We start from the raw sequence: 27,784 nt of genomic DNA on the forward strand, positions 1-27,784 counted from the left end.
GGAAATGTTATCTTCATATTGAAAAGGCAAAATTACTAATACCAAAAATAAGTATTATGGGCCTACTTTAACGCGCATTGCGGCTGAGCGCAATCTTGTATACTAGAATTTTATAGACTAAGCTTCGAATTAATACACTAATCTCACCTTTGAGTACGATCTTAAGTAGACTTTTAAGGTGTTCAACTATTTAATAAAGAAAATTTGAGTTGTAATTTAAGCACGTATTGTCAGAGGAGTCAGTGCAGTTTAATAAATAAAACTCAGCTGTCAAAATCCGTCGCATGCTTTCACGTAAGATATAATTTGAGATGTTGTTAATATCTGTTTATTAAATGCCGACGATATTAAGATGCTCGCTGTAAATTGACAACGTCAAGGCTGATATCGTTTTTCAAAACGATATTGAATAGGATCTGTTAATAGGACCCTATGAAAACCATCGCCACTTTACACACAAGATCGCGATATCACGTAGTGCCACGTTACACGATATTGCTGTTTGTTAATCGACGTAAACCAAGCCATCAATTGTATCGCGACTCTCTCACACTTACTCTATTTAACCAATTGAACAATTAGACCGTTTATCCAATCTCTAAGGGCATACACTATCATGATGAAAACAAGAAAGAACAGAATTTCCGAAGCATTCCATACGGAGGAATACGCCTGAAAATAAATCTACCATCTCTGCAGGAAATTTATCGTACGTTTCCTACACTGAACCCATAATAAACGTAATAAAAATGGCCACAGCCAATATTTACTCAATAACATCCGGGTTTAAGCATAGACGTCTCATTTTACAGTTTACGATTTCATCTGGAAACGACACAGTAAAAAATGTACGCGGATTTTTTATAACTAACTTTTGCTCGTGGTTTTAGCCTCTATAATTACACAATTCAAGCCTCCATTTACCGTTATAACGCTTTAATTCCAAAAAATCCTTAATCCTTATATACTATGTATATTATAAAGGAAACGACTGTGCAAAATTTAAATCTGACTCCAAGTCTAGATGTTGATTAATCAATAAGTGACGACTTATTTTTTTATGTAAATGAAATATTCCGATTTTACTGTCAGGTCGGTTACACGCAAAATAAATGGTTGTGGTTACCACCTGTTTAGTATAAATCTTAATGACCATTAACATCAGTCAAACGAAAGCTCTGCGAGACATTCGCTGATGTACGAAAAAAGTGAACACTTTATTACGAACCTTGGTGTAAATTAGTTTTATAATTTCATGACACGCGCCGTTTCAAATTCTTGAGCATTGTTAGTTAAGAAGAGACTTTCCCGCCCTCACACCCACCACTACAACTCCTGTAAGCCAGGATCAGCAGTGGAACGCATTTTGTGACACCGAGCAGTGAAGCTCGGCGAGTCTCAGGGAAAACTAATATGTCACTATCCCGCAACGAAATTAATCAAATAGAAAAAATAGGGAGGAGTTGGAAATATTAATTGTCCACTTCCCTCCAGAGCAATGCGGGTGACAAAATCATGATGTAAGGAGGCGATTTAACCTCAAGGATAGGGACGTTTACAACTAGATAAGCTAGTTATAAAGCACCACGGATAAAATTAAATGAAAGGGTTAATGTTAGTTAAGAAGAAAATATTTTTCGGAAAATATATTTTTGAACAAAAAATTACTATCGAGCATTGTTTTTCGTCTTAAGGCACCGCGTAAATTTTGTCGACTTATTTCCAAGAAATCTTCTGGCTTAAGAAACATCAACAACACTTTTACGGTGTTTTAAAACAAAACATTCTCTTATCAATGGTTCAAACAAGGTGTTGTTTTAATATATAAACGTACCCTTTTTTTCGCAGAGAAAATGCATTACCAGTTGCACAAAATCTTGGAAGCGACTTCAACACCATCTCCAGCCCGTTGCAGTCTACTGCTGGACATAGGCCTCTCAAAGTTTGTATTGTAATTCTTAATGAGAAATAAAGTCTTCTAAACCCAAAAAAAAGTTAAAGCGAGCCTAGCCTGGCAACGCGGGCAAGATTTGCCTCACCATTACTTTGCAATCGTTTTTGTTCTTTTAAGAAACGCGTGATCGAGGCAAGGAAAATGACCGATCTTATTGAGGTTTAAGGTGATAAGTACCTAGTTGACAACCGCAATCTCCCTAACTATCTAGTAAATAAATTCCCTTTGTATAAATAAACGAGAATTATATCGTAATATTAATTTAATTCCTCGTATGTACATTAGAATAAGCAAATATCGCATAATTAATTGTTGCATTAATACTGACAACGTTTAATTCAAGGTAAACACGATCGTGTTGAATTTGTGCACAATAATACAAATGTTTCCCTGTGCTCACGTCACTTTTGATATTCATGATTTTATCCAATAAAATATGAATTCTGTCCGCTTGTAAAAGTTCAGCGTTTATGAAGTTCATTATATACATTGGGAGAGCACTGTGTCATCCACCTACCTAGGTAGGTATATTTATACCAATATAACTTTCCACGTCATTGAACGTCTTATTTATTTTTTGTATATTTGTTTCATATTATAAACATTATGTATTCGAAGGTATTCTTTAGTATTCAAACCAGGCTGATACAGAGATAAAATATATGTTTTTTTCTGCCACACAAAGGCACTAGCGAGCATGGATTGATATTCCGCTTTTAAGGACACTAGTCAGTGTAGTGATTGGACGTTATACGAATTAACATTTAAACTATACCTACGAATATATAAAGCTGAACAGTTTGTTCATTTCTTTGAATGTACTAATCTTAGGAACAACTAAACCGATTTTGTTTTTTTATTTCACTAATAGTAATGACTCATTTATTGATGTCATGGATAAATATGGCTTGTTAATTCAATATTCTGGGTTTGTTCTAGTAACCCAATAAAAATAATAATAATTGGGTAGTATAAACTATGGTGTAGGTATGGTGTGGATAGCGCTGCAGAATAGTTTATTGAGCATTAATCCATTGTAAAGTTACATTTGGGGTTGCGTTTTTAGAGGACGCAATTTTATTTTTTTGAAGTGTAGGGGCGGTCAGTGTAAAGCTAAAACCAAGTTTGTGGGGTCGCCACATTTGTTCCACGGCCGCCATCTTTAAAAAATAGGGGTTGAAATGGTTTTTACGATGTATCTCTTAAACTATTTATCTGACATCATGAGACTGGTATACATTTGGTGAAGTTAGATTTACACTAATTGCATTACAATTATATAGCGGACGCTTTACCTTTCGTAGGAAAGGCATAAGCACATTTGTGTAGCTATACGTACAATAAACTGAAGTTAATTTTAGAAACAGAAAAGGGAAACCTTAAGAACATTTAACAGGAAACTCAAGGTACAGCAAACAAATAAACGTACGAAGCATACAGGTCTTTGAGAGGCTTTGCAACTCAATCGTACCGTAAGATGCAGAATTATTGCGTTCCAATGTGTATGAATAAAATTGGATATGGGCCGAATACGCAAATTTGTTAGAAAATCAGACTGTTTGTATATCCATATATTTGGGTCCAACAGATGGGCATAAATATATCGACTGCCGAGGAGTAATCATCTCTCGTCAGTCAACATTCTATTGGACCCTATTCACTTACCATCAGGTGCAATGGGGTCCGTACAAAAAAATGACTATACGTCGAGCAAAATCTACTACCTTACAAAAAAAAATCTGAAGTAACAGTTAGTGCGTTTCATATTATGCGAGCTTTAAAGAGGCCCAAAAATCCCGTCCCTTCCATAATCCGTATTTATTTGCTTTTTGGAAAGGCATTTTTGATTCTTATGATGAATACCATAGGTGTTTATAGGCTGGCGATTATTTACATTAAGTAATCCATTTGCTTCTTTACAGATTGGTTTTTCTAAAGACTTACGAATTCCTCAAATATGTTTAGTACTATTATGTTCTAAACATTGTAAAGGATTGTTATGAGTTATATTTATAACTTTATTTCGCTCGTTAAATATTAACTTGTTATGAATCAACACTATTATAATATCCGCTGATACTACATGATTTATATGCAGTAAAATTTCAAGAATTTACGTCATAGGTCGTTCATAATCATGTTTTGTTGTCATCAGTAATATTATGACACCCTGCCTTTCTTTACCTTTTCTTATCTTTGAAGGTTATTAGTTATGTCAGGAGTAGTTTTTTTATTGCTTTACATGACGAGACGAACTTGCCGTTCGTCTGATCGTAAGCAATACGCCGGTAAATATCGCCAGTAAACAATATAAACACCATCCAACACCTGAAGTTATATAGTATTGTTTGGTATTCCACTGCGCTTAACATCCTAAGACATGAGATGTTAAATCTTATTATGTCCAGTAGTTACACTGGCTAAAATGCCCTTCAACCCGGAACACAACAGTGACTACACACAGTTGCTTGGCGGCAGAAATCGATATTGCGGTGATACCTACCCAGGCGGACTCTCACATATGAGGCACCTACCACCAGTTATTATCACCAGACTACTCAAATAGTAAAACCTATCATAGTGGCTCTAGCAAGTATATATGCTGCTATCTGCATTAAACTGCGTGTAACTGACTTCGAACAGACGAGCGTAATTCTATTAACTGACGAATATTAATCAACTTCGTCGACCAATATTCCATTTGGTTCACTCCATTTCCTATTATATGCAGTAGGGTACTTTTTTGTGATAGAATTAAATAAAATAGACCACAGCAGCGACTGGCATCTAAAGGAATTTCGTAATAATCCTACTCATTTCATTCAATTATGACGGAAACTAGTCTTCAGTTTGATGTATCATATTAGTGCTTTTAAAGAATGCAAGACCTTGAAATGACCCAGAGTCTACTCACTTTATAGAAAGTATACCTAACCTACCTAGCATAATGTATACAAATGCATAATATAATCAAAAGACGATCTATATATACAATTTATATAATCGTGTACTGTTCAATCGTAATGAAATTGTGATCTCATAAGGTGACGTCTTGTTGAAACAATTGAAACGGTTCAAGGAGCATAAAACATAACTAATAAAGACAGTCGTAAACAGGGTAAATGGACTTAAGAACTGCTCCATTGCAATCAAATACGAATCTGACTGGGTAGTCATTTTTATAGATCTGCACCTTTTAAAAAAATCTTTAAAGGATAGTTTGTTGTCCGTTCGTCCGTCTCTCTGTCTGGCCCTTTTTCTCAAAAACGCGTAGAGGTATCAAGTTTATATCAAATACTCTACTTTCTCTTTCAGCTATAGAAGAACAAATTTATAAGTCAACGCGATCAAAAGATAACCATTCATATTGCATATAGGTACTGCTATTTCACAACGGAATCACGGGTATCAGTACTTACCCGTTGACCTACAATCATGACATTTGGCAAGGAGTAATATTTGACAGCATATGTAAAGAAAAAAAACTGAATACGGTAAATATGTACTTATATACTTAAATGCCTTATCTACAAGTTTGTACGGAACCCTCGGTGTGCGAGTCCAACTCGCATCTTGTCCGGTTTTTAAGTTAAATGATTACAATTCGTTTGGTATGCACAATGCAATCCTGGACCCTGGTAATTAAAGATATACTTGGTCCATCGACCGTTGCCAGTCTTACACTATCTTTCTATAATGTACAGAATGAACACCAGATAACTCTGACAGTTTCGACCTATTAAGGATGACCTACTTAATAGGTCGAAACTGGTCGGCGATTCCGACTACTTTGTGTATACGTGAGTAAAACCGTGTTGTTTTTGACTAACCAGATAACTCTACGTGGTTTCCAATTAACCTGATTGGAATAAGCTACTTTATAAAATGTTCACCATAAAATCCTCACATTTTTGCGTAATACCTATATTAAAGCTTAACAAGATATTTTCCACCGAAAAACTCACTTAAAAATTGCATCGCAGTAATGTGATAACTTAATAGAAGCAATTTGTTCCGAAAATATTATTCTGGAAACTTCATATAAAAAGTAGATGTGAACTGGGGTCATAGCGTCGCAAAAAATAGAATATTTAATTCTCAGATTGTATTTAATAAAATTCGCTAAAAGTTCTTTAAATACTAGTGACAACCATAAATCATCTAACACCAAAATCAAACCAAAGGAAACAGTATTTCAAACAGAGGAACTGACGCGCGGACCCGTCCGTGACATTGAACCGTGTGTTTGCACCGGCATCAAGCAATTGAGTGGACATTCATATTCAACTATAGATTCATGAAACAGTGCTGTGAGCTAACAAGGAAATGGGCACCGGCGTCGAACTGCAAATTGCGTCGGAGCGTTTTGCCTACCCCTCCCGTATGTAACTGATCGGAGCTCCTATTCTCTGTTGTTCCGTATATAGAATTTTTGACATGAAATTACATTTAACATCAGCATGCTATGCAAAGAACCACCTCTGCTATTGTAGTGTTAGGATAAAAACGTTGGAAATGATGATGAATGAAATGTGACAGTTTTATGGTGAATACTCTAAAAAATAGTTTAACATGACATATATTAAAATTTGATAAATTTTATGCTGCCTTTTAAAATATATATAAACACAATCATGCCTTTATCCCGGAAGAGGTAGATAGTGGTGCAGCCAAAGCACCAACATGGGGTTCCATTGGATGTTCCATGATCGGGGACGAGCGTACGTCCATATCAGGCACAAATTCCATACTCTGAAAATCCCAATATCATTGAATACAAATATCAAAATTTGTTAAATTGCATACTGGTTTCTATTCATAACGAAATAGAAGAGGAATAAAAATGCAACTTCATGTGACGTTGCTACTTAATAGTAACGTGTACACGCATACCCATCATTTTGAACGTTCGCATCCTAACACTGGAATAGAGGAAGTAATTATTTCCCTAGCAAGCTGGTGTTAATAAGAGTGTAGTCCAAATATTGTTAAATTTAATCGACCAAAATACAGTAAACTGATTCTCTTGGAATAGAACTATACTCGTTTTTATCAAAATCCATTTATCGTTAAACTTCGAAAACCATTTTAAAATAAATCGACTTGAATCTAAAAGCATTTCTGTTCAAACAACTTACAATATCTAACCAATTCACACAATGATTCGGGTTGGTCCTCGGATCGGATGCTGTGCGGAATTACCAGTCCGCTGCGATGTGGATTGAGACGAGATCCTTAAGTGCGATCACTGTATCCACACACACAGCTGGAATCAACTCCGCTTGTTAAAATAGGGTTGTCAATTGAATATACTTAAAAATAGGGAAAAAAGATTTTTTTATTTTTTTTTGTATACACGGGTAACGGGCAGCTGTTTTGATTTATTGGTTTTCGTAGTTATAATTATGTGAGAGAAAATGATACAGAAGGGAAGTACCCTCAATATTGAAGAATACGACTCAAGAAGATAATTTAAAGTATGTCCCGGCTATCTTTGCCATTAGTGTATATGCCTCGATGAATATTGTAAAATAAGTTCAATTCTAATATAAAATTTGTTCAAGGCCTTAAAATGAGAAGATTTATTACATGCCTCGGTGGTATAGTTGCACTGCGGTATGACTCCAGTGATGAGGCATCGGGTTCGATCCCCGGGTCGGGCAAAGTGATATTGGGTTTTCCTGCACAATATTAGCTGGAATTTGTGCCCGATATGGTGATAGGTTTGCGTCCTATCACATCATAGGACGGAATAAACACAGCGGAAAATGAGTGCACCAGTTAAGCCTCGAAAATAATAGGCATGAGTAAGTGTCTATATATCACATGATGGTTAAATAATTTATAAGGGAAATAGTAAAAATATAATTGAGTGTATAATGTAATAACTTCTCGATTTTGACGTCCAACGCCTACACTTTGCCGGTGAAAACTATAGTACATAAATATCACCAGACTTTTTAATGAAATATTATCAATGACAGTTATTTACACACGCCACCCACCTATTCTTAAAATTAAATATCGAATAAAATTATTTCGTAACGGACGCTTGGTTCTCACGCAAATAATTTAGTTACATTGAACACATGCTCTATTTTACCCCGGAACGGACAATAATCCCATCAAAATATCCGATAAAATTTATCAAGCGAACGTTGTTTGAAATCCAGTTAACATATACAAGAGGTAATAAAGCGAGTTTTCAAATCAATCTGTTGTTATCTACCTTTAACGGTATTTCGCGCTTTTGCAATAAATTATGTTCAAATTATTACACAATGTGTATGTTAGGAGCACCTATACGATAAACCCGTTGAACCGATTTAGATAAAATTTTGCACGTTGATAGACCATGTCGTGGATTAGCATAATAAAATGCTACGGGATATGAAATTTAATCAGCGTAATTTTCCCGTATTCACACAGTGGAATTTCGATACGGGGAAATGCGTTTCATGGGTGTGAAGCCGCAAGCAACAACTAATTATTGATATAAGAAAAAAATACATTGTTGATAAGAAAAACCACATTTGGACCTTTCATTTTGTATTCATTACACTTACGCCCTTAAAGTGTCCTAAAACTCAGTGGTAACCCTAATCACGAACCTGAACGAACACATAAAACTTTGGTGATTCAGCCTGGAGACCCTTGTTGACCGTTTTATAGATAGTTTCAACTTATCCCTATAAGTTTTAAACGTATTTTGCATAATCAAATTCTAAGTAACAATGTTTAAAGTTATCATTAAGGTTTACAGTTACCTTCATTGTTCATTATCTTTCACTATATTGATAAAGGAAACGATTATGCGAAAACTGCATGCTTGAAAGTTCTCTATAAGATTCTGGAGTAAGTATATTGAACGAGCATTAAACTAAAATAGCGAGTCGAGAGGCATTTATTGTTTTTTATGTGGAATAAAAGTCATCATTAGTGCCCAGCCTCAATCAGTAAGTGGACAGTGTGGTTGAACAGAAATGTCTTTATATCAAACAGATTTTTCCGAACTCTTTTCGACACTATCTTTTCCGAGAGGACCATCATGCAGAAGTGGGCCTCTGCACGCCAATGCGTCAGACATTTAATCACAACAGATAACGAGAAAACGGCGGTCAAAAGACCAGGTTCCTCTAAGTTCTAGTAAATACAGAACTTGGACGTTCCATGCCAATTCTCTTAAGAAACTCCATAAAATCAGAGAAGTACAACGATTCCATTAGTAGAAAATACGTCTTTATTGTATTTACTATAATATATAATTTAAAACCACGATTAAGTTACCTTTATCAATTGTTGGGTAAAAAGTAAAGCAATTTCAGAAACAGAAAAACCCAGTGTTTTTAAGTCTCTCGTTAACTGAGTTTACAAAAAAATACATTATGATCGTAAAATAACTCTACTAAGTTGAGCAAGCATCTAAAAAACTGCTAAGACCCCTTAAGAAATACAACGTAAAATTTCTAAATTTAATTGAGACATCAAGTTTATTCCACTCATAAAATTAAGGATAAAGGAACAAATTAATAAAGAGTTAAGTCACGTAAATTGCAGAATAGGGCTTTTACACGAAATAAGTTCATTTTTAATGAAAGTTACGGGCAAACCGAATTATGATTTCATAATATGTGAATTATTTGGGTGTGCCCACAAATAATTTAATTCTGACTTATGTTCTACGAATCACTTTATTTTATAAGCCCTTTCTATTTTATGATTAAAACTCATCTCTGTAAACATACTCGATGCATTAATTTCAATCAGTCATCGCAACAGGTGAAAAGTGATCGCTATTCTAGTACACAATTGCCAACATATCTCGAATTTATTTACGGAGCAACACGCTTATTGGGATGATCTATTTCAGTCCATATACATTCCCAAACAATGTACAAAGAACGGTATAGCGCCGGTATTCTCTTTATGTTGCGATGTTGTTATATTGTCTAAAAGAGGATTATTAAAATAGGTAGTATAAACTTTTTTTTAGTCCAGTCCCTGAGGATAGATAGATAGTTGTGTTGGGCACAACGGTCTTACGACTTAGCTTGCCCGTGTATAATAACATCCGATCGCCATCACATTGGACCGAGTCCCTAACACTACTATGTAGTACAAAGGAAGAAATGGGCTACTTGATGTTAAATGTTTAATACCTATAAATACTATAAAAGAAGAATGAGAGATTAAGAAAGACAGTGATAAGTCTGTTCCTCGAAAGTATGACTTACCGTACTCTATACCAAAAGCAACAGCTATCATTTTACTTAAATAAATAAAATATTAGAACCTCAATAAACTTTACTACTTTGTGGTTTAATGCTATTAAACTTAACCTCAAATCTGTTATTATTCTAGGTTCGATTCTCGACATCCAAGAATTTAAAACTGCGAAGAAGTGTTAATCTAGAGAACCATTATTTTGACACCTGTTATATCATTACAATTCGCATAATACCGGCTGCAAAAAGTTTTTAAACATATAAAATATTGTATATTTACGATACGTCTACGCTTGAACCATAGCTTCAACCGCGCATCCAATAAATCATTATGTTTATTTTCTTGTATACGTTACTGGTAGTCTGTTTAATGAGCCTAATGATAAAAAATCTAACCTAAGCAATAAATTTTGTACATGGACTGTCATAGTCTCAGTATTAGTCGCCATAGTCATGAAATTTTAGTTCCTACAGAGGCTCATGCATAATTTTAGAATCGAAACTATTGACACAAGTCATAAAGACATAGAATGTGAGCGTCACAACTCCAATGGGCTATTGCTCAATCGAGCAACGTCATCCAGGCCGTTTAATTAATTGTTTGGACTGTTAATTAAATGGCCAATTCCCAAGAATACTGCTACATACCTAACGATTGTGAGATTTCTTTCTGGTCTTATGATATACCATCTTGTAATAATAAACGCATGTCTTGCATCAGTCTTGTTTGTGATGTAACGGAGAACGCATTTACTAGCAGCGATATTGGTCATAAATACACGTTTTATGTAGATGAAGTTAATATATTAAAAGTATGTTTATGAGGGTTGATGAAGGTCGCTGGTAAGCAAAAATTTTTAGACTGATCATTCGCTTGAACGTAAGCGCGATAATTTCAATAAACAAATATAATCGTCCTTCAAGATATTGCATTGAGATCGCGGTCCCGTGGTAAATGTAGGACATTAGAATTTAGATATCATAATGCTCGGTAGTTAGACTAGTTAAATGTCCTTAATGCCCCTTGCTGTTAAAAGGCTTGTATAAAGCTGCTTGGCGAAAGAATAGCTTAACCAGACGGTAGTCACATACGAGGGAAATACCATAATATAATACTTTTATAGTAATCCACCAACGATAAGATAATTATTAGCTAACTAGTTTTCGTATTTGATCACAGTTTTCAATATATTTTAATTTTCTCTCGACGGTTCGAAGACTTCGCAGCCTTCATGATCACGCGGTAGACTCAACTAAAAGTTCGATTCCTATCTTTCGCGTAAACACAAGACGGGAATTACAATAACGGTAATTACACAAAAGTCGATGTTGCATTCAGTTGTTTGTCACTTTTCAAATGTTATGGATTATAAATTCAATGGAATAGATTTTTGCACTTGCGTCATTGTAATTCAAAGGTGCGAAGAAATAATTAATTATTACCTACATCAAAAGTCAAGATTACCACGATATATGTGGTGGTTTACAAAATATACGTTTTTATGGCGTAAAATTTCTGAACGTGATTACATCGCACAAGTTTCCCTCCTCCTGAAACACAATTACAGAAATGTGAACCAAGTTAAGTGAAGGTCTAACGACACGATTTAAAGGTAAATTGAACAATTTGCACACTTTTACTGCGCACTTCACTTTTATTTAAATTCGGATGTTTTGAGTTCTGCGCCCGAGAGGATGTTCGTTGTTAGTTTGTTTATAAATAAATTTCCTTTGTATAATATATCGAAAATTGACGATTTTGAGAATGCAGAATGAGCAGACGTAGCCAAAACTTAGGTGAGGACTGTAATTGACATCAAGGAAATACGCGTGGAAGGTTCTATAATTAGATGTTTGGATATTAGTAAGAAACAGCTGAATGAAATATGATAAAATTTGGTACGCAGATAAACCAGATACTGGATTTTGTCATCATCATCATCAGCCGTAGGATGTCAACTGCTGAACGTGGGCCTCTTCCAAAGATTTATAGATCAACCTATTGGAAGCAACCCTCTTCCAACGACCTCCTGCGAATTTTATTAAGTCCACCTTTGGATAGTGGATTTACATAATGAAAACTTCTTTATTTCCTGGCAAAGGTAACAATGCGATTCTCAAAGAAAAGTTCGAGTAAACGAAACCGCAAGCAAAATCCAGTCTACAAATCTCAATGTAGTTTGATTTATGTATCTTGTAACTAGAATTGCTGGATAGTTAACAAACGTTCTGCTAGACGGCTCGCTCCAGTGATATGAGTGACCATGGAGTTGGCATAAATCATATTCATATTGAACTAGATGCAATCGACGCTATTATTGATGACTACAGTTCTATTGATATAAATAACGAACACAATGCATTTATCATAGTCATTCCTGTGGATATATTTTGAGAATGAAAATAAATACAAATACTCAACATGACTTTCCTCCCGAAGGAATAGACAGCGGTGCAACCAGAACACGGGGCAGGGCTGGACAAGGAGTTAGCCTATCGTCACATTGCGGACGAATTTCAGACTCCAGGCTGATACTGAGCAGAAAAACCTAATGTTACTTTGCCCGATCCAGGATTAGAACCCTGGAATTCAGAGCGGTGTCGTAACACGCACGCATTACAACTAAGCCTCCGAGACGGTCCATTTAAAGAATAAAGGCATTTTAAACTCATCTATAAGAGAATCTCCAGTTTGCCAAGCTTGTGCCCCATAATGTCATCTAATCAATTTAATCAGCATAAAAAATTGCAAGCTAGAAACGTATTCCTAAATAAAAGATATATAAAATAAAATTTTCTTTTCCAATAATTTCCGTTATATTCCGATTTGCGTTACTAGTACATTTATTAATTAAGAAGAGTGTTCCTTGTTCATGTATTGAAAAAAAAACGCGTTCAACGGTTATCCGTGTTTGCTTTACAAGATGAAATGAAAATCCGAGCTTCGATAAATATTTATTCGTAATATTAAAATGTTTCTAAAGCAGCAATTAATATGATTACAGATATTATGAGGCAGTGAGGTAATAACAAAATTCTCCACAGGTCTTGAAAAATCAACATCTATCCATCTACGCCATTCAAATCCGGGCAGGTAATGCTTTTAGTACATTTATTTGGCACTTCAGCTTTTATCTTGACGCCAGTATCACCAATGTTTTATTCGCATGGACCAAAAATACTGAGACAATTGCTTCAATTCTTGTGGTTACCTCGTTACTTTGTGTCGGTGAGGATTTTCTAATCCTCACTTCTAAATGATGATAATAGGATTACTACTCCATCTGATAAAATTCTTAACATTGATTGCAAAACTGCGCACCGCTTTACCCTTTTGGTTTATAAAAATAAATCTTTAAAAATTTACACTCATAAGTGCTTGTAACTTGCGGGACGTACAGCTAATAATATTTAAAAATAAGTTATAATACCCCATCATCATTACAAAAATCCCATCGTATAAATAGAGCGTAGTGTTACCATGTGTCTATCCGGCAGCACCTTGGAACGTTGGCCGCGAGCCAATTGTCCCATCCGACGTGAACTTGAACTGTTATTCTTGTAATGTGCACCGCCGGCTCCTGTGTGACATCCAGTGATTATCGCCAGTTTGTCTCGCATATTTAGGTAGTGGCTTATGGGTCATGGAAGAAACTAGGGGAGGCCTATGACGAAGGACAACCTGACCAACAAACTGGTTGCTGAAGAATAAGTAGGCACTTTTTGCATTAATTGGTTCAATAAGTTAAAAATTGTACTATATTTGGTCGGTGAATAAAGGCTTTTATTATTATTATTATTATGGGTTATAGACTACAGGGCCCGATCTAAAAATGGGCGAATCGAACAAACGCCCAGAGCGTCAATAATGAATGCACCAGACGATTTGTATCCTCCATTTTTTTTCTGGGAGTGAAAAACCTAACATTTTTCAATCAATTCAAACAATCTTATGACATAATATGTTGGAATTTTATTTTTTCCACGAGTGGCTAAATTGCTATTAGCTTTATTTTTGAAAAAAATAAGATTGTTTAGAATTTTTTTTCTTTAAATATCAGGTCTTAGTTAATATTAAATATGTTATCAACTCCAGTTGCGAATTATTTACTATAAATTTAAATTTTATATTTGATATTCAACTACTAATAATGAATACATTTTGTGGATTTTATTAGGGACTAACCGTGTTGCTGACAAAAATAGTGTAATAATTTGTTACTTTTTATGTGATGATATCCGAATATATTAGGTAGAAACGATTAAATAGTCGGCTATTAATTATTCTTAGATAATACACGTGTTGTAATAAATAAAGCTAACCTGTTTGTGGATTTTGTTGCGATTGCCAACTTTTCTGAAGAGTCCGTTTAATATTTTTTATAGGAAAGGCCTATACGAGCTATTACGTTACCTGAAGAAATATAAAGCCATTAAGGGAATAGAATAGTGATTATAGAAGGGTGGGAAGTGTTTGGGCTTATAAAAACCTTAGTTACGGAAACGCAATAGCAAACTGTTTCCACGAAGTTTTTCAGTAAGATTAAACCCATACCCAAGTTATCTTTTGTAGACAAGTAGGTCTACAGCGAGATGCCTCCACTTAAAAAATACATACATAAAACAAAGATTAAAAGACCATGCAAAGTTTTAATATGTATGAGAATTGAAATTGCTACCTCTAGTTTCGAAGCTGACTCATCGCTTCTCGCGCCACGGACGCTGTATAATGATAGGAAACATTTTTCATCAGTTGGTTGTCCACAAAATAAAAAGTATAGTATGTTCAACAATAAACATGGAGACAATTTAGAATCATTTTTCAGCCATTTATTTATGCAATAGGTTAGTTAAATATAAGAGTGAGGTTGAGAAAATTCAAATCGACAAGCAATGGTGAAGTATCACTGAATGCAATGAAATGAAATGATTTATTTTGAATTTGTAAAATGTTATTATTTAGATTCCGTCAATATTAACTCTACCACCAGTTCGGAAAGCAGTTCTCACCAGAGAAGAACGGGCAAGAAAGTCTGGTGTTGCTCTTTTCAATCAGTTTAGGGGAAAGACTGCAGTACATAATAAAGTGAGAAGAGAAAAAAAATATAATTGATTTTTTATTGTTGTTTAGAGCAGTTCGTTTATTTTTTTCTCAAAATAAATAAGCGCAACGAAATAGTTTTTAGGAAACTTTGTTATGGTTTTTTCTTCTTATCTGCCTTATTTTAGTTGCCTAAATACATTGACTGCCTCGGTGGCGTAGTTGTATTGCATGTCCGGTACAATAGCGCTCTGAGGTCCTGGGTTCGAATCCCGGGTCGGGCAAAGTGATATTTGGGTTTTTCTGCTCAGTATCAGCCCGGAGTCTGGAATTTGTGCCCGATATGGCGATAGGCTCGCCCCTATCACATCATGGGACGGAACATACTTGGCGAAAAGTGGGTGCCCTAGTTGCGCCTCTGCATACCCCTTCGGGGATAAATGCGTGATGTTATGTATGTATGTATGTAAATACATTAATTATTCATTGACAGAACGAATGTAAGTTAAGACAAACAAAAAAGAGACATAAAATTTCGTAACAATATTGTGTAAAAACTATGTCGCAGCGTAATTTTTTTTAAAAATGCTTATCTTAAAATCCTATTGAACCGAATTTGTTTTAATATACAAAGTATGTACCAAAACCAGATTCATGGGAAAAAAAATGATTAGCTACACCAAATGTAGTCGACGTCCAATCATATGTATATTTATGAAATCTGTACTTATTCCATAATCCAGAATTTATAAAGGCCGTTTAAAATTTGGGTCATGATTCCAATAAAACCATAATTATAATAAATGGCACTTTATGTACCATATAAACTAATGACGCAAATCTTAATCGCTTTGACAAATCACACTCCGGGGACAATGGAAAAATGATCATTAGTGCACCTCAAATTCGGTTGATTATACGAAATTTGTGGATAATTTGAATTTGGCAAGGCGCCCGTCTGTCTCTATGATATATTATTTTGACAGCCGCTTGTCCGTTTTCGATCATTTTAATAGCCGATTTAATAGTTTCGCAAATAAACAGAGTTTTAAAGGCAATACCGCAACGTTATAATATATGATTCCCATGTGGACACGTTGACAGACCTTATCATACATATTTAATATTACGTGGCACAGTGATTCCTTCCTAACCGAACTTCGGCTACAGGGGCCAATCGCAACGAAAATATGTCAAATGCGCCGAAGATATAGTACACACGTGTGTGCGCAATACACAGGTGCACTCACTGTTCCTTCACTCGCATAGTTCGGTAAGACGACAATCCAACATGACCGGGAGACATGAGAGAGATCAGGCGCAAGAACAGCGGCTTTACGTGCTTTCCGAGGCACGGAATATCACACTGTCAACTTCCTGACTCCGAGCTGCGGCTGAGTAATTTTTAACATGGAAAAACACAATCAAATTATTTTGTCCCGACCCGAGAATTGAACCCAAGACTTCAGCGCGGTAGTCGTACCTGTACCGTGTACAATTATAACTATGCCACTAAGGCAAACAGAGTTAGACAATTTATTACGCAAGATAAAATATTAAAAATAGTATTAAAATTTTTCGCAACGCTTTAAAACATTGAAAAATAGCGCATATATCACCACTTAAAGTAGAATGGGCAGCAATTAAAACGCTAAAGTTATCTCTGAGTGCACTAATGATGTCTGTGCAAAATTATACAAATTAGAAGTGGTTATAAATAAAAAATAAATCTAATGTTTTTTTCTCTAGCTATCATGAAGTGCCGCCATTGTGGCAAAAAATGTTCTGGTGGCCCTCATAGAACTGTTGCAAGAAAAAGGCCGTGTGTCGCTTTATTTTAGTTTTTTTCAATTTCATACACAGCAAGTATAACTTTAATTATAAAGCACTAGCTGACCCGACAGACGTTGTCCCGTCTTAACTATGAATTTGCAGGACGCATTCTGTCAATCACTGAAATTAACTTTTCTTATATTTTCTAACGTTCCGCTCAACTTACTTATTTTTTCTTTCATAAGATCTTTCTCATAACAATAACAAACACAACAAAAAAAAATAGTGAAATCGGTCCAGCCGTTCACGCGTGATGGCGTGACCAAGGGAAATAGGGATTCATTTTTATACATATAGATTACTTAAAAAGTCAGTGAAGAGAAATGAGATTTAATTTCTTAAAGATATCATTTGATGAACTAAATAACGCACTTCAGCGAAAATTCATTTTCGTTCAAAATTTAAGAGTGATTTACGACTTGACGATAGTTTTATCATACTTATGTTATTTTAAAGCCAATGTTAGTAATATTGTTTTCGACGCACGGGACGTTATGAAAGTTTTATGTGGTGTTGCTAAAATTTTATTCCCTTAGAGTTGTTTATCTGAAAATTGCATTGTTAAGGTTTGTAGGTCAATGACCACCTAACCTTCACTAATCCTTTACTACTTTTGAGGGTCTTTGTATATATAAATGTCATATAAATAGACAGAAAATTACATATTGCATTTTTAGCAAGTGTTTATTTTTTTATCAAAATCACGCCTTCATCAGCTTGGTATGTAGCAGCATCGGCTATAATCGGTTTATAATATTTCCATTTTAATGGTGAAATTTGAAAAACATCTTCCTCATTTATATTTGGAGCAATGTGCCAAATTTGACGTTTCTATAGCAATTTAACTAGTGGAAATTGTTTTCTGCAGCAATATTTCAAACTTAGATGATTACCTACGCTTTCCTGATTTTCTTTCACAAAGAGAAAACATTTTTTGTACTTATATACTTGTTTGTAATTGGTAAACTCAAAAACGACTGAACCGATTTTGAAAATTCTTTCACTAATGGAAAGCCTTATTACCTATTAGTGGTAAAGGCATATCATTTTCTCAGGAATGGGCGTTAACGCGGAGAGAGCTGCGAGCGAAATCTAGTTTAGAATATTTTCATACCCATAGACATAACGTGACCCACTAGTCCAATTATTCTGTTTGAGTACTATAGTTGTTTAAAAAAAAAAAACATAAACAAGATGAAACTGAATCACGAGCGAAAAACGTTGAATGAAATAAACTGGACCATTACAATAAAGTGTTTACATTCAATAAACTGGAAATTAAGTATCGCAGTATGTACTTACGTGACGAGCACGTGGGTGTTTATAGAGGTATTCAGTTGTAGACAAGGGGGCCCCTGCCCCCTGTACTTTATTTATTCAAATAAAAAATAACAGTAAATGATACATTTAATTTTTTGCGGCATTCAATGTGAATGATGTTATTGTGCAGACTTTCAATACAAAATAAATTAGAATGTATTTTATAAACGCTTAAATATGAAGTAAGGTAAATTATAATTACCAAAAGTCATATTTTACGCTCCTTAAAAAGAAATCCGTGTCGAAGCAACGGCTTATGAATACCAATAAACCCTTTAAGAACGTACAGTTGCGAAATTATTGTAAACGACTAATAAATATAAGAGTTTACGGCTATAAGAGAACACGTAGGCATCCAATGAGGCTCAATAATTTCTGACTAAGCAAGGGCAATTGGAAGACTTTCTTTGAAGGCGGCTTTCTTTACATAAATTACTCTACGTATGTCCGTAAAATCTTAATAACCAATAAGGTTCTTAACTCTAGTATTAATATAATTAACAACTAATGAGTTTCTAAACTGTATAGTATTAATAAAAATCGTAAATTTTCCCCCTGCTACCATACCGACTCCGCGCACGTGCAGTTATGTGTGTTGTGTCAATACGGTCCTTTGAAGTAGCCGGGCGGTTTGTTTACAATTACACGCTTCAAAGCACTCGGGTTTAGAAGCTCAGTTCAATGGGTCCACGGAAGTTCGGTGTTTCATCGGATTTCAACGTGATTTTCTATATTAAATTATTCGAATATAATTTAGCCTATGATGGGGTTTGAACGTTAATTACAGATTTATTACACTTGATGGTAAGTGGAGTGGGGTCTAGATAGAATAGGTATCCATTAATGAGAAATGATTATACCTCGCCAGTCGAGAAAATAATTATGCTCGCCTGATCCGTACCAATTTTAAATGTAATACTGGAACGCAATACACTTACGTCGGTCACTACAGGTGGTTTTACATCTTGTGTATGGTGGGCGCTATCCGAGCGGATATGAATATACTTTTTTTTTGTTTTCGCGAAAAGTTCTTATTACTACCGCTCACCCTTCGTGGAGAGGGCGACTGCACGGTTATGCTGGGTTCGCGGGCCTTACTACCCAACGTCGTCCAGATATCCTACCCAGGGTCAATAGTTACTAACCTTAATTTTAGTCTTAGTATAAAAACATGAAAATGAATAAGAAGGCTGTCAACTTATGAAGGACGCGACTTCTCATGTTAGGAGACTTATTTATATTGGTCTTCCTACACTGTGTTTCAGAAATTTAGTGTAGTTTATACTTCTTTCAGGATAAAAATGAACCTATATTAGTAGGTACCTTTTTTGCCTCTGAAGGCGGAAGACGTAGCGGCTAACGTGATGGTAAGACGAAACCCTTGCCCATGGACATAGGCAATGCCAGGGGAACAACCAAGCCTACCTAATAATACTATTAGTCAAACACAAACGAAACATAACAGCATAACAGTCAGTGATGAGCATGCTTATTTCCATCCAGTCATTGTTTTCGTGTATTTTCAACAAGTTTTAAAATAACCCGACACAAATTACATGCTGCTATATATAAATGGCCCCAAATAAATTCACTATTGTCTTCACATGTCTAGTGTAACAGACATAGTACTTACTTCGAAATAGTATTCATAATAAAACGTAGCAACTACAAATAGCAAATATTATATCGTAATTTCATCTAAATGGAAAATATTATGTATAGTAGAGATGTTGGATAATTTATTTGTAAAATTAAACTTGTAATGTAATTAAAGTTTAATTTTATATTTATTTGATGGTTTTTAGTGGTTCTTGACGGCGATTTAATTTTTGTGGGTAATCAATTTTATTATCTAGGCTCAATGAGATAGTTATAACATCGAAAATCTTTTTACCTATCTTGAAACACATTGCAGATAGAACGAATTTTCACAAAGCGACGTGACTGGTCCCCTGTCTAATAATAACTTCCTCTGGGGGATCCAGTGCAGCGTAAATGATCTTAGAAAATCTAACTCTTAAAATGCTAATTTATAAATGAATATGAAAAATATCCCAGAGTATGTACCACCGACATCTATTAATTATTTTATCTACATAGGTAATTACTTATTATAAGAACAAATTCCACATTTTTATTCGTTCTCGGGTCTAGGCAAGATGCATTTTTTATGAACATGTAGAGACAATAGTATAAGTACTTAATTAATAAAACAATTCCAAGGACACTATTCTACTATTTCATATTATATAAGATACCTATATTACACATACGTAGCAATACAAGACGATTTATTGCCATCATGGCTCGCTCGCGAAATATATTCCGTGAAAAATATAAATTCTTCTTCATACATAAATAAATTACGTACCTGACGATACCTACGTAGACTATAAATTTATAAGATTATCAACTCCTCTGTACCTTCCCTTCCCCACTTCGATGTGGGGTTGAAGTTATAGACTTGTTTACTCGCAAATTTACGAAAGGCAGGTAAATAAACTATGCGGCTTAGTTTTTGCGAGCGGCCTGCCTGATTTAAAAGTTCCAGTGTTGTATTTATCAATAGGCCTCATAGGCGTCGGCCCAACGACGGCGGCGATGCAACAGGGGATCTTTTTTCCTCTAGCAAATATAACCACGAAAATGCAGTGTGGCCTATGCTTAAAGAAAACAAAAATCCGGCATTGCTAACTTAAGTAATTTTTCACCACCGTTCACCCTTCATGGAGGCGAATCGACGGTTACGTTGGATTCGCCAGCCTCACCACTCGGCATTGAGCCGCCAGGAATGACAGAAAATTCAGGCGACCGCCGGGCCGAGTCCTTAACACTATATACACCTATGCACGCCAATACTAACTAAAAACCGCGGTGGCCATCTTCGGCGCATTAGGGACTGCTACGGGTTTCCTCTGACCGCATTGTCTAGTTTCCATCCGCAACTGCCCCAATACCTACCTACCGTTAAACAACGATTTAGGTTAGGGACATAATTATATACCTGTCTACTTTAGATGTAAGTATCAAAGATTGATGCCACACAAGTATGTAAATAAATAGTAAGTAATCTTCATAATAATATTTCCAAACTCTTGTTAAAATATAAAACTGACGTAGTACAGACCTGCGACCTGTTTGTCGGCGTTATTTTGAATATCTGGCATAGCGTAACCAAACAAATGTAACCGAATTAAAACAATCTTGTCACCCAATTTAAATCGTACATAAATCGACCTTGTGGCACATCGTTTCACACAACACTTAACACAAACATTATTCACTACAACACGATCAAAAAAACAATTGGTAATAAATTATGTATGTACCTAATATAACCGTTTAATTTTTTTATAAACACGAGCACACTTTCGCGCCAATACGTTTATTTTTTTTAATTTTGGCATACGTCCTTATGCCACACGAAGTGGTCACACACTGTTTTATTTTCGTACGGATGAACTAAATAAAATGATTTATATATAAGTATAAGTTGCGTTGGAAATTATTGTCATCTTCATCCGCATATAGATTTTATAGTTCACGTTATAATAATATTACGTCGTTTGATATTCATTTAATGCTCCAGTGTTTTACATTGCTATAATTTTTTTTTTGATATTACCTACTATGTTCTATAATGCTATTTATTTTTTTTAATCCTGTGTAATAGTGTTATACGCCGAACACCGCGTTTATGATTTTAAATACAAAATATTATGATGTTTCGATGTTAAGTGATTGCCCGTGTTTAGGTAACTCTTGTGAGAACAGGCATGTATAATGATAAAACATTATACTTCAGACTTCAGTATTGAGCCATTTAAATGTTGTATGAACATTAAAAAAAAAACTATTTTTGTCTTAAATAAAATATTATTTTACGTAAGGAAATAGCGCTTAGAATACCAAGAAACACATTGCATTTTTGTATTCTCACTAAAATTCCGATTTGAAGTTGAATATCCGCGAGATGGTTGAATAATGAAAGCAAAGCTCTCCCAAACGCGCCATACAGTACAATATTCAACAGCTTTCAAGTGGATTTCACAGAGGTAAGTGTGAGCGGCTCTACATGAACATTCGGTCTCGTTAAATATTTCAATCTAGCCAGAAAATACATTTGAATGTATTGCCTTATAAGAGATTCGGGAACAAAACTTTTTAGTATGTTTGAAAAAATAATAAGTAAGTAAATATTATATTTTTATAATATATAATAACAAACAATAAATTAATAAATAACAGGATGACTGGCAGAGAATGCCTCTGGCACTACGTCCGCCTTACATGTTTTGTATGAAGTGCAATAAATAAATAAATATGTACCACTGCTTTATTATTTTATTAGTTTTAATCATAATTTTAAAAAGCCTGCTTGCCCGCTTATTGCGCAATGTTTACTTCAGAATATCGATTTATTTATTATTTTGGGATGTTTGCACTCTTATTGGTCTTAACTCTTATATGCATGTGAGTAAAACACGGCAAATTCGCAACATTTATGTTTTATTTCATATTTTGGTTAGTGAGAAATTCTTTCTGTAAAAGCTTGTAATAGGTACAGCCTTTATTCCCCAGACAACCTATAAGTTTATAGGCGTGATTATTATTTGCCACAACTCAGAAGTCGTAAACCGTTATGGTATTTATATTTTGTATATCCAATATTTCTTCCAAGTTCCAATATAAAACACTTGGAAGATTATATATACTTACTTACATGACTATTGAACTTTACGCATCTTATTCGATATTTAGATACCGTTTTCTCTCAGTCTTAGATCATCTGTGAAGGACACGCCATGTGCCTATGAAAGCATATAAAAAATCTGCCTATTTTTAATGTACTTAACTACCACTGAATTCATTATAAGATCTAAGGTAAAAGTACGATATCCATAGTCAAACCATATTATTTCGTTTTTATCTTCTCTTCTCTATTACAAATGAAAACATCATACAAGTTAAGCTCTTAGCAATCGTATTTATTATACATAATATATAATTACGAATTAAACCTGACAATCATATTCCTAATCTACTTATTGTGAACGTGTCTTAGATATTTTTGTTACTGGTAATATTTCACTGTCAGCTGAGAAATTGACAACTGCTAGTTGCTGTCACTGTCAAACGTGATTTAACAAGTTTGTGAAACATTGTTTTCATATTTACAACTCACTTTTATACTACTTTATTAATACAAACTAACATAAAATCGAAACTAAACAATAAGTACTTTTTCCTTTTATATTTCTGTGACACTCAAGTGAAGCAGTCATGTCCGAGGAGGAAGAAAATGTGCATCGTTTGGCGGGAACATCGGGCGATGCGCCTGGAGGTTTGATCGTTAAAAAAAAGGATAATCCTTCGGAATTTCAATTCGCAAAGCCTTCTTTATTAGGCCTAGATAAACTAGCCGCTGCTAAACGTAAGCAGAATAGGTTAATCTCGTTCCAAACTGAAGAAAACGAAGGTGATGATAGTGTTGACAAAAATGAATCTTCGGGTGCAAAAGAACGTAAATACAGAAGGCACAATGAAGAAACCCCTACTTATACAGGTGGGATATCTGAACAAGCCCGAGAGAGGATGCTAGAAAGGCTACAAAAGTAAGTTCTAGAGTTATTAAATTGTTTAACACATTTCTCAACACATGTAAATAAGTCTTGCAATCATAAAGTAAATTATAACCTATGTACTATATAGATTTTGTTTATGGGTATATCGCGTATAAAGGCGTGTATAGTAAAAATGTTTTATACATCTTTCAACACTATATTCTGCTTTAGTATCTGAAAATAATATCAAGTTAGATTTTAAGCATGGGAGCATTCAAAATTATATTCTCCATTTGTTAATTTATTATGCCAACATAAGATTTTAAATCTCTTGATGTCAAAAGTCCAACTTGAAACTATGTTAAGTTTAACATTTTTAATTTTTTTATAGAAATGTATAAAACAAAGTAATAAATTTGAAAAATTTCATTTTTAGAAAAGAAAAGGAAGCCAAAGAGAAAGGTGTCCATTATTCAACACAAGAAGAGAAGAAATCACGGTCTAAAGATGATGATGATTACTACAGATATGATAGACGTGACAGGGAAAGGGACAGGAGGCGTGATGACCACAGGAGTGACAAGGACAGAGATAGAAGGAGGGATAGGGAGTCTTCATCATCCTCTAGGAGGGACAGGGACAGAGATAGAGATAGGCGGGACAGAGATAGCGACAGAAGAGACAGTTCAAGGAGGAGTTATTATGAGCCTAGGTTTAAAGATGAACCTCGGACTCCGAGGTAAGTCAATTTTATTAGAATATAAATGAGTTATTAAATATTCCAATATATAAGTTGTCAAATGTAATTTGGGTATATGGGTATATTATTATGGCATAATTTGAAAGCTACATCTGATACAAATAAATATCAAGTTATTTGCTAACATACCTTTGTTATTATTTTAAAATAAAAGAACCAATGTTACATAACACTTTGTACGTAACACCCCTCCCACCCCTGTAACGCATCGCAACGTTTTACAAGACCTAAATTGCGTTACGTAATACTTGAACGACCCCTATACTAAATGTAAAAATTATTGTAATAATATGTGTTTTACTTTTAATTACCATGATAATTTACAAATAAAACAGATTTTGAGTTAAATTTCATGTTGTTAAAGATAAGGTTAATACATATTTTTTCTCAAAATACTAAGTGATATATGGAGCAGCATCCTTCAACAAAATGTTATGTTTAATTACACATTTTCCAGTATGAAAGTCCTAAAACCAACTGACAAGACAGCCTGGGACGATGATGACGATGATCCTAAGTCAACAGTCCGGAAGTCGAGTTGGGACTTCCCTACTCCACTGCCACGGGACTCCGACCAACGCAGTGACAGAGGCAGGCCACTAAGGGATAACAAAGGGAGATTATATGATAATACTCCTAGGGCTACACCACACAAGTAAGTAAAGTTTGGGAAATAAAAAGAAAATTCATAAGAACATGACATGATATTTTGTAATAGAATATAGTAATTTTTATTTTAATGCGTATTAATTTTTATTTGTATAAGAATAAAATATTCAGAACAATTAATTTTATGATACAAACAAAAATAATTTATGTTTGAAAGATTTATTTATCGATATAATGATGTAACAAATATGTCATGCTGAAGTTGTTGCAATTACGAGAATATGATCCTAGATACCTTTAACAACAAATATTAAAAGTATTATGGGATCTTCAAGCCAATTTAATAAATCTGTTATTATGTTACCGTCTCAATTTTAACGAAAATATATAAACTAAATTCTTTTCAGGTTTGCAAGTTCCCGACGCGGTGTGGATGTGGATGATCCAGATTGGGAAGAGGCTGAAAAGAAATTGGACAGAGCTTGGTACAACATGGGTGAAGGTATGTTAATTATAAAATTGTGGAATGAAATATTTAACATTTATGTTTCATCAATATATTTATAATATTGTACGAAATAATAATAAGACTGCCCTTAATTGATGTCACTACTGATGGTAGGTCTCTCATATGTGATAGTCAGCCTGGGTAGGTATCACCGCAATGTCTGTTTCTGCCGCCAAGCAGCAGTGGGTATTCACTGTTGTGTTCTGGTTTGAAGGATATTGTAGCCAGTGTAAAAACTGGACATAATAAGACTTAACATTTCATGCCTCAGCATGGCGAGCGCAGTGGAATACCGAACAATAATTTGTAATTCAATGTGTAGATGGTGCTCTTACTATTTTTGACCGGTCGTATCGATTTTTATCAGGCCGTCACAGCTGAGTTTTGCTTGGTAGAACCTGAGAAATCTTAAATCATGATGGATTACTGCAGTATCTCAATTACCTATCAGGTGAAGCGGACGAATCAGACCCATTCGCCGGAGCTAGTGCTGAGTACGTGTCCCGCAAAGAGGAGCAGGTGGAGAAGCGGCTGCGGCGCAAGGTGTCTGCGCAGAGACAGCAGATCGACCGCGACAACGACCTGTGGGAGCGGAACCGGATGCTCACCAGCGGCGTCGTGCACGCCGTCACCGTCAACAACGATCTAGACGAGGTATACTACTATAAATGCTTACACACTCATACGCACACACGCACGCACACACGCAGGCACGCACGGACACACGCACGTACGCACATATGCGTGCACGCTCACAAGCACCCGTAATTATTTTTATAATCCACTATGTTATGTTGACAGTCCCAGATATTTATTCTATTGAATTGATACAAAGCTGTATAATTTTATTATTTACGATTGCTTACTGGCTAAAACACAGCCTTCAAGTAAAATCCCACACAATGTCAATATCTCTCAGTTAAGAACGACTGGACGAAGTGTTAAATTAATATTTGGAATTGAAAGAACATATTTGGATGTCACTGTACTATCAGTTCCAGTCTAATCCCTTTTCCATGCCAGTATAATCCTTTATTAAATGATGTCATATATTTTTACAGGAAAGCGTGGATCGCGTACATCTCCTGGTGCACAACATCGTGCCGCCGTTCCTCGACGGTCGTATCGTCTTCACCAAGCAACCAGAACCAGTAATACCGGTATGTTATAATGTAAACCTGATTCTAGAATGATTAGGCCAACCGCAATGTTCCTATATCACAATAAGACGGGACAATACATTGCTGTACCAAACAGTGATATTTTCATACAAGCAATATTGACAGTTATCTAGCATCTTATTACCCCCTTTATTCGTTTATAAATAATAATAATATCAGCCCTGTATTATATACTTGCCAAGTGCTGAGCACGGGCCTCCTCTACTACTGAGAGGGATTAGGCCTTTGTCCACCACGCTGGCCTAGTGCGGATTGGTAGACTTCACACACCTTCGAAATTCCTATAGAGAATTCTCAGATGTGCAGGTTTCCTCACGATGTTTTCCTTCACCGTTAAAGCGAACGATAAGTTCACAAAGAATACACAAATGATTTTATAGAAAAGTTAGAGGTGTGTGCCCTTGGGACTTGAACCTGCGGACATTCGTCTCGGCAGTCCGTTCCACACCCAACTAGGCTATCGCCGCTTATTCGTTTGCTGTAGTAAAATATACAATTGACGTATTCAAACACCGTCACGACCTGTTTTGATGCCTTTTACATATTTTTGGTTTTCAGGTAAAAGACCCAACGTCAGACATGGCTATAAACGCTCGTAAAGGCTCCGCGCTTGTGAAAGCGTTTAGAGAACAAAAAGAAAGGAGGAAAGCTCAAAAGAAACATTGGAAGCTGGAAGGAACTAAACTTGGTAATGTTTCTTTTATTGTGTTGCTTTAATATACGATAAGCCAGACTTGAAGTTATTTATTTAGTAGAATTCGTGTTAAATAAAACCCAAAACACTATACA

The 27,784-nt window shown here is 35.1% G+C and overlaps 2 protein-coding genes across 2 annotated transcripts in view; one reads left to right on the top strand and one right to left on the bottom strand.

The window, feature by feature from the left end:
* Positions 1-21,698, bottom strand: part of LOC115452886 (adenylate cyclase type 2) — a 210,285-nt gene extending 188,587 nt beyond the window's left edge. Inside the window, exon 1 of the mRNA XM_037438848.1 lies at positions 21,501-21,698. Within this exon, the coding sequence (XP_037294745.1) occupies positions 21,501-21,540 (40 nt within the window). The 5' untranslated portion in view covers positions 21,541-21,698. The remainder of the gene's footprint in view (positions 1-21,500) is intronic.
* Positions 21,699-23,490: 1,792 nt separating this feature from the next.
* LOC115454173 (pre-mRNA-splicing factor ATP-dependent RNA helicase PRP16) overlaps positions 23,491-27,784 on the top strand; it is a 165,841-nt gene continuing 161,547 nt past the window's right edge. The window contains exons 1-7 of the mRNA XM_037438859.1: positions 23,491-23,988; positions 24,374-24,676; positions 25,155-25,352; positions 25,714-25,808; positions 26,266-26,468; positions 26,876-26,974; positions 27,554-27,683. Of these exons, the coding sequence (XP_037294756.1) occupies positions 23,657-23,988; positions 24,374-24,676; positions 25,155-25,352; positions 25,714-25,808; positions 26,266-26,468; positions 26,876-26,974; positions 27,554-27,683 (1,360 nt within the window). The 5' untranslated portion in view covers positions 23,491-23,656. The remainder of the gene's footprint in view (positions 23,989-24,373; positions 24,677-25,154; positions 25,353-25,713; positions 25,809-26,265; positions 26,469-26,875; positions 26,975-27,553; positions 27,684-27,784) is intronic.

Source organism: Manduca sexta, chromosome 15 (genome assembly GCF_014839805.1).
Source record: "Manduca sexta isolate Smith_Timp_Sample1 chromosome 15, JHU_Msex_v1.0, whole genome shotgun sequence".
Lineage (NCBI taxonomy): Eukaryota > Metazoa > Arthropoda > Insecta > Lepidoptera > Sphingidae > Manduca > Manduca sexta.